The 9,137-nt window shown below is 32.4% G+C and overlaps 1 protein-coding gene across 4 annotated transcripts in view; it reads left to right on the forward strand.

Moving 5' to 3' along the window:
* TFPI (tissue factor pathway inhibitor) overlaps positions 1–6,253 on the forward strand; it is an 87,374-nt gene extending 81,121 nt beyond the window's left edge. Inside the window, exons 7-8 of one of the 4 annotated variants that reach the window (XM_044669717.1) lie at positions 4,655–4,834; positions 5,448–6,253. In XM_044669717.1, coding sequence (XP_044525652.1) covers positions 4,655–4,834; positions 5,448–5,548 — 281 coding nt within the window. In that variant the 3' untranslated portion in view covers positions 5,549–6,253. Of the gene's footprint in view, positions 1–591; positions 617–3,457; positions 3,636–4,654; positions 4,835–5,447 lie in introns of those variants that run through there. The other 3 variants (XM_044669719.1, XM_044669721.1, XM_044669720.1) reach the window with 3 other exon arrangements.
* Positions 6,254–9,137: the final 2,884 nt, after the last annotated feature.

Here is a 9,137-nt window from a genome sequence, read left to right on the forward strand (position 1 = left end):
CTCCTCCTCCTCCTCCTCCTCCTCCTCCTCCTCCTCCTCCTCCACCACCACAATCATTACTGTTACTACAATTATCATAATTACTATTACTTCTTCCATTACCATTTCACATACAGTATTATAGAATGGGCATAAAGGACCTAAATATATTCAAAATAATTGAACCAAGTTTTGAATATTGTGTTCTAGTAGATTTCTTTTTAAATCCTAGGAACTACATTTGGTAAAATGATTCCACATGTAGAATTTTTAACTTTGCTATATTATGAACTGCCAGAAACTAGGAACCATCCTGTATGTGTCTGTATCTTTCTTGGTTCCCAGCCCTATGCTCTGTGCATCACAGACACCTTAGAAATTTTGATTGAATTTGCAAAACCTTATCAACAAAGTTTCTTCAGAGACAAGTTAATGAGTATGATGTTAACCTAAAGATGATAAATCATTGACTTTGTATTCTTCCTTTGAAAACAAAGCAAAAGAAGGTTAGTGCTTTTTAATCCTATGTTTAGATTCTATTAAATATTATAATAGAAATCAAATTCACAGTTATGTGGGATTTAAAATTGTTTCTTTTTTCTTTCTTTGTAGATGTTATAGTGTTGATGTTAAAGAGGTAAGTTCATGTGTTCCTCATGTTGTTATTCAGTCATTTCAGTTGTGTCCAACTCTTCCTGACCCTGTTTGGGGTTTTCTTGGCAAAGATATTGAAGTGGTTTACTGTTTCCTTCTCCAGCTCATTTTTCAGATGAGGAACTGAAGCAAACAGAATTCAGTGCCTTTCCCATGGTCACATAGTTAATAAATGTCTAAGGTCAGATTTTAAGTAACATAAAAAACAAGAGAAAAATACAACACGATGATGTATATCAAATGAGCTTATTATCAGTAAATCATTAACACTTCTCATTCAAGTTCATAGGATCATTTTGCCTTAGATTATTTGAAGGAACCTCTTAATATGATTCTAATATAGCTACAATACATAAACATGTGTCAGTTAGATGGATTATTGGATGCTGATATTAGATGGTTGCTCTTAAGTAAAAAAATATATCATATTATAGTTTTGGACAGGAAGCTAGATGGCTTAGTTGATAGTCTTGAACTTGGAATCAAAAAGACAAGGTCTATTACTGCCCTACTAGCTATATCAGTTCACATCTATTGGTCTCAGTTTTATTCATCTATAGCCTAAGGTAAATAATAGCCCTTACATCACAGGGTTGTTATAATCATCAAATGAGATAATGTGTGTAAAGCATTTTGCAAACTGAGTGTCTGCCTTATACACTATAGTCACATTCATTTTGACTCTATTAGTGAAACCACATAATCCTACCCATCAGATTTTGAAAGGAGAATTCTGTTGATTCCCTGTTACTCTGGCAAAATTTCCAAGGTGGTAAAAGTTTACTGTGACTATAGGTGATATGACTTACTTCTTTAGCCAATACTGACAAGCTGAAAATTATATTGGCTACAGAATTATGCCTCTAGTCCCATTGACATCCTCCCTTTCCTTTGCTTAGAACAAAACGGAATAGAAGTAGAGCAAGAGAAAACATCAAGTTCCATTTTCTCACTAAATTCACCAGATATCTTGGAATTAATAATGTGTGAATTTTGTTGAATTATATATTGTATTTTCAATATCTCTTTTCAATGGTGTTATAAACTAAACATTTGCCAGATATGCCAAACAATTTAAATTATGCCAGAGATAAAATATGCTAGAGAATCTATTTGCTAGAGATGCCAAATTTCTAGACCCATAAAAGGCGGAGACACTACATCTCAAATAGCCAGTGATAGAAGGGCTTCGATACTATTTAGCTTGTTGGATTATTTGAGGGTAAATATATATATATATATGTAGAGGACCCATTGAGGCTCCAAGATATATGCTTCCAAATAAAGGCAGTTTGGTGGTACCTTTTCTTCGTGGAAAGTGCACTGAGGCTTTTAAATGTGGGCTCAACTCCTTCTTTGATACTTACTACTTCTTTGACCTTGGGAAGGTTCCTAGACTGATTGGGCATTAGTTTTGCCCTATTTTAAATGATGGGGTCAACTCTATCCCATAATGAGGAAAAATGTAGGCTTTAAGGTGTAAAACTAGCTTATATTAGAAGAATCAGGGAATGGATTTTCAAAAGCTGCAGTAGAGAAGCACAAACTCTGACAAATCTTAAGTCCAGTGATATATTGTGCTTCTCTTTAAGATCAAATCCAGCCAAGTTCAGTGTTGATTATTTTTACTCCACATTAGCTCATCACAGAACTTATTAAAGGTGTGGACAGGTTGTGACCCACATTGATGCAAGGAATATGCATACCAATGAAATAACAGATCTTTGAAACACATATTGATCATATAAATAAAAAATTAAGGGGGCAGCTGGGTTGCTCAGTGGATTGAGAATCAGGCCTAAAGACGGGAGGTCCTAGGTTCAAATCCAGCCTCAGACACTTCCCAGCTGTGTGACCCTGGGCAAATCACTTGATCCTCATTGCCCACCCTTACCACTCTTCCACCTATGAGCCAATACACAGAAGTTAAGGGTTTAAATTAAAAATTTAAAGGATTCAGGATGCATTATTTTGATTAGAAATTTATGCTGCCAGGAAACTCCCATAACTTTCCTTGCAATCCATTCTCACTATCTCCTCATATAAAAAGGAACAAATAAACTTCCCAATCTCAAATTGTTTTTTAATCAACCCTCCAGGGTGTCATTTAGTCCCAGATTTTATAGAGTTCAAATATAACTTGATATTTAATTAATTTGGGCTAATCTAAGAGTATTTTACTAATACTTTTTTCTCCTATTTCTGCCCAAATAGTTATTGCTTCCTTTTCAATTTAATTTTTCCCAGAATTTTATAGGAGTATATGTTAAATTAGCTATTATATCAAAACATCTAGCATTTCTTGTCATATTTTTTAGAGTGAGGAGAGGTGCAAAAATGTGGTTGGATGAGATTCAACATAATGGTAAAGTGTTAGTTGATCTTCAAAATACATATGTTCATTTATTGCCTCTTATAAATATTACATATTGATACTATATGGTACTGTATAGCTGGTCAATTGGGTTAAAAAACTCTGAACCTTGCTTTCCTCATCTGTGAAATAGCACATACATGACAGGGTTGTTCTGAAGTTCAAAAGAGTGATACAGATTTGTTCAAAGTCTTGGTGGAATAATAACTTTAAAATATATAAAGATTTTGGGAACAATCTATATGTCTAAAATGTTTTCAAATAAATGTTTTGCATATCTTAAAAGCCTAAAACATGATGTCAATCATTATTATTATCATCATCATCATCATCATCATCATTGCTATTTCATTATTATTTAAAACTCTATTAGGAATTATAAAGGGAAAATTGGGAAGCATTTGCAAATCAATTTCAGAATTGTCTCATTTTTTTTCTTTTCTCTTGCAGCCTAATCCCTTGGGGGTTTTTTCCCATCAGGCAGCCTCTTGCTTTCTGAACTTCTTTGGCTATTGGATCTCTCAAGTTCTATGTCCCATCATTACTGACAACTTGACAAACCCTCTTCATTTGCATTTGCTATGCTGTAGCTCACCAGTGGGGAGGCCTCCGAAGTTCCCCACCTGCCATCCTGTCTGTGCATCTTGTTTCCTTGACTCTTCATGGATATTTTTGTTCTCTTTGGAGAAAGTACATGTTTCTTCTCAGGGAAAGACTTTCAAGAGATTTACCTGGTGTCATTAAACTGAGAATCTTATTCTCCTCTTCATGGAATAAGGATATCTCTGTTTTACCCTTTGGTGCATTTTCTCTTCTCATTCTGAAGAAGGCCCATGTTCCTTCACACACCCAGGAGTTATGATGGCAGTGGCTTTGACATTGCCTTCTCTTCTGCCAAACATCTAACCATTATCCAGACTTGAGACTTCAGATCTTCCTCCCTGCTTTATGTGAAAACACTGTCAACAAGGCAATAATCTTTTCAGTATATACAGTTCTGAAGATTGAAAAGACAAACCTCACTGCTCCTGACTCCTTGCTTCTTTTTGCAATCCTTATTCACCATTCAGAATTTTCTTAAACATATTAAAATGTTTGTGGCATATGATGAATACTGACTTAATTCATTATTTTCTGTCCTGTTTTGAGTGTTAGGAAACCACTGCAGTTTTGTATATCAAATAATGCTTTTAATGAGAAAGAGCAGGGACAATTATTTTTCACTAATTTCACACACTTTGTTGGGTGACCTTGAATAAATAATTTTAGTTTTAGTTCATATTACCATTGGCCAGGTTTTAGATCAAGAATAATCACAGTACTGTTTTATGGCATCATTCATTATTGTATATTTCTAAATTGGAAGGACATATTTCGAAGATCTCTTGGAGAGACGCTGAAGCCTTTATATGGATTCCGATTGATTTTTATGGATTTATATGTACAAATTGATTTTTAATGTGCTAATATACAGATAATGTGCTAATATACAAATAATTTATTTTTATTTTCATTTATTTTATTATTCATAGACATGCTATAAGAAAGTCTACAAACAATGTATTTTTTAATTAATTTATCATAATGGGAAGATATGAGTATGATTACATGCCACATTGTTCTAATCATTTTTCTTAATATTTTTAGAATTCTACGGCCCTTCTTGGTGTCTGACTCCTGCAGATAGAGGACTTTGCAGGGCCAATGAGAAAAGATTTTATTTTAATTCTTCTATTGGAAAATGTCGTTCTTTTTACTACAGTGGATGTGGTGGGAATGAAAACAATTTCACTTCTAAAAAATCATGTCTCAGGACTTGTAAGAAAGGTATGAAAATCCCTCTCTAAGATAAATTTCTAATATTCAAAGAATTATGTTTATGAGAAAAGTGGATTTTAAATGAGAAACTGACAAAGTGTTAAACTTTATTGGTTTCATTACATGACAAAATACAAAGTAAAACAAAATTATGTATATACATATATATATCATATGAGTTATTTGTGTAAAATTATGCATTTTGTGGATGTTGTGGGAAACATTGTAGAAAAACATGTAATTTGCCCATGATTCCAAGGAAGAAGAATGGTAAGGGCTAGACAATAGGGATTAAGTGACCTCCCCAGGGTGCACAGTTAGGAAGTGTCTGAGGTCAGATTTGAACCCAATATCTCCCATCTCTAGGCTTGGCTCTCAATCCACTGAGCCATACCCATTCCCCCTTTTAATAGTTTTCTTATCATTTCTGCCTTTTTCTACATATACTTAGGCTTCTCATTTAAAAATCAGATGCCTTTGAAGACCTTTTTGTCCATATGGAGATATAGCAGGTGGTAATTCTATATAAACGACCTTTCTGACTCTGAAGATTATTTTACACTTTAAATTAATGTTGGCAAATCAAGTATAACTAATATTTTTATTGTTATCCTTCTTATAGGTTTTAGTAGACAAGCCAAACATGGATTAATCAAAACTAAGAGAAAAAGAAAGAAACATCCAGTGAAGAAATATGAAAAAATCATTGTTGAAAAAATATAGCTTCCTTACAAAAAATAACCTGAAATTGAAAACAACTCACCATATGGTATTTTGCTTGCAAAATGTAGAGTGGATAGCAACTTAGTCAAACATTACTTAAAGATCTGATTCCTTTATTAAAGTATAGAAATTTATTATTTAATCATAACAATAAATGATTTTGTGAAATGTTGGTTATTTGTTCAGAAATATAAGAAGTCTACTTTTAGTCAATATGGAATATTTCCTCTTCCATATCTGTTCTGTAGTAATTCAGAGACCAATTAACCGAGTTTCATCATATTTTACTTTCGCTTGTCATTTTCTACTCTTCTTTTTTTCTTTTATTTTTTTAGTCAATTCACAAATAATTACCTCATCACTCTGTATCCCAGTATAAAGTTCAAACTGATCCGTTTTATTTTGGTAACCATTAACTTATGAAATAGTTTTCAGCTGTTAGGCACCATTTTCTACTCTCTCTTTCTCTTAGTCTCTAATTGGATTAAGATTTCTGATATAAAGCAATAAGAATTAATCTATGCCAATGTACAGAACTAATCTGATCACTTTATTTAATATTCAAACCTCCATGACTTCACTAATTAGATCAAGTTAATCAGAATGGTTGACTTCATTTTCCATGTCAATTTAATTATAGGCAAAATAGAGCTGTCCTGGAAAAGGGGGGAGGGGTAAAAAAGTTGAAACAATTTTTATTGACATTTTTATTTTTTAGTACTTTTTTTTGTTTTCATAATTTCCCTAAGCTATTATGCTCCCTCCTCTCCTTTCACTCTTGTGGAATTTTTCCTATCCTTTTATGTCCAGCTCAAAGCTCTGAGCTTTTTTGTTGAAATCCTTTGACCTCATTCATATAAAATTATTTTACAATAATGCATATACATTTCATATATGCGCACATACTATATATATATACATATATAATAGAGAAGAAAGAGAAAAATGGGGTTGTCTAGAAGTCATTTCCATATAGATATTTGTTAATTGATATGTTTTGCTTAAATTTAAGTTGCAAAAGATAATAACATCTCTGTGACAAGACACTATTCCTTCAATTAAAAAAAATCAGCACATAAAACTATTAAGCTAGGTTAGGTCTCTTTGTAACAATTAGAAATATTTGAAGTTCAAATTCTATTGTGGAATTCAAATACATTGTCACTAATGGAACATTAATAACTGAAGTGAAAAAAAAGTTGCATAAAACAAGGGACTAGCCTACAAAATATAAACTAAATAGAAAATACATATTATCCTTCATTAATTGCCCTTTACTATTTCAATCATTATTTTTTTTTCAACCAGATGAGTTAAGGAAGTGATTTGGTCCAGAATTCTAGTTCTAGAATCAAAAACTGACAGTTTAATATATTCTGACACTGACTTTATGAACTTGAACTAGTTGATTTACCTACACGAATCAGTTTCTTTATGTAGAAAGTAAGGGTGTTGAATTGAGGCCTGCTCAAGATCTTTGTGTGTGTGTGTGTGTGTGTGTGTGTGTGTGTGTGTGTGTGTGTGTGTGTTTGAGAGAGAGAGATACACATATACATATAATGCATTAATTCAATTAGATTTTTACTACTGCATTTTTAATCTATTTTTCCAATATTTTCAAGTTTGTTTTTTCATTTTATATTATCTAAATGAATTTAACTGTGAATTACTAAATGTTATAGAATATCAACTAGATATTGATTGCATGCCCTCTATTAATTTCTTGCATTAAGTACAGGATGACAGTATTTTATTAATGTGTAAGAAATAAAATACATTATCTGTATAATACTGTTTTTCCTCTGAATCTTTTCTGTTTTGTCCAAAATAAAAATCAGCACATCTTAAAGTTTTCTACTGGGAGACACAAACCTTGAAAGAAATAACAAAAATACTCCCTTAGATGGTCAGAGTTTTCTCTTGCCCCAAAAGGAAATATCTTTATTTCTTTTTTCAAATACTTGTATTTAAATAAACTACTTTGTATATGTAAATTCAATTTTGTATGAATATGTAAAATTCAAATTTGTAGATTTTCATCATAAAGGAGAAAGATGTCCTTTTTCCAGACAACTATAATTAATTATATTCTAACTTCTCAAATTACTCAATTAAATAAAAAGGGACATTTACATGAGTCATATGTAATGCATATAATTGGAATTGTAGAGCATCATTCATGTAATTTTTTATAATTTCCAATCATTTTAAAGAATCAATTATCCTAAATGCATAGAAATTTGGAATGTATCACACACCTCAAAAATAATACACTATAATAGGACAGACTCTAAAATGTAGTTTCAAATCCTACTTTCCTTAAACATGATTAGGGTAGTAGATGTTTGAAACTGTGTTTCCTTCAAATCAGTTCTCTCAGTGTTGGCATGTGAAAAAATGAACAGCTGCGTATAATATGTTTTACTGCTAAATCAAGTTTCACTATGATTTTTTTTCATAAAATTCAAATGATTCTATGCAAATTTTCATATTATAAATAATAATGTATAAAAATAATTTGATAGATAAAATTATTGACATAGAGTTAAAGGCTTATTTTTCCATAAAATGGAAACTACATTTTACCTATATTATAACAAAAGAAAATAACACCTCATAGGTTTTTCCTATTAGGAGTAAAACAACAAAAAAACTCATTACTCCCCCACTAGAAAAAAAAATCAACCCCAAACTCAGAGCATAAGACAGATAAGATATATCATTTCCTAGTATTATATGGGATAGCTAGGTGACAGACTTGGAGATAGAAGACTCATATATATCAGTCATTCATTTGTTTGAAGGTACATATCATGTATCCCCTAATGTCTTCTAAAAGCCAACATTCCACTTTTTAAAATGATCTTTTTACTTTTCCAGTCTCCTAAGTTCCATTCAAAATAGCTTTAAAATAATGAATCAAAATGAATTCTGAAGCCACAGGACAAAGGATGGCGTGAAAAAAATTCCCTTGCCTAAGAAAACTTAGAATCTTGGCAGGAAAAGTCTGACTTACTGGGATAAGACTAAAGCACAGTCCAGCGCAGGTCATGTAATCCAGTGGCAGGCTGGGGTGAATGAATTATCAGTGGAGATTTCCAGAGCTCTCAATCCATAGAAGATAAGAGTCAGACAACTGGTCAGAAGGAGATCACAGGGGATACTTTGCTAGCACTGATGCAAGACTTTATAACACTGCCTATATGTGGCTCTTGGTATATAGTTCCAGGGCAAGAAGATGCCCTAGCACACTAAAACCAAAGGAGTGGGGACCCTGGTCATATTTGCATGGTGGAAAAGAATCCTCATGATCACTCACAGAAAGGACAGCACTGACTACAGCTCTCTTTAGATTAAACAACCTTGGAAGAACTGAAAACTTACAGACACCAAAACTAACTATGAATACAGGAGCATAGAAAACCTGAAGCTTTGGAGAGTGCCTTCTCCACTTTGGGAAAGGAGCCAAACATTAACATAAAGCTAAAAAACAAGAAATAGGATAGAAAATGAGCCAAAAAAGAGAACCTGACCATAGAAAGTTACTATTGAAACCATTCTGGTAAGCAATTCGGAATTATGCCCAAAG

The sequence above is a fragment of the Gracilinanus agilis genome, chromosome 3, assembly GCF_016433145.1.
Source record: "Gracilinanus agilis isolate LMUSP501 chromosome 3, AgileGrace, whole genome shotgun sequence".
Lineage (NCBI taxonomy): Eukaryota > Metazoa > Chordata > Mammalia > Didelphimorphia > Didelphidae > Gracilinanus > Gracilinanus agilis.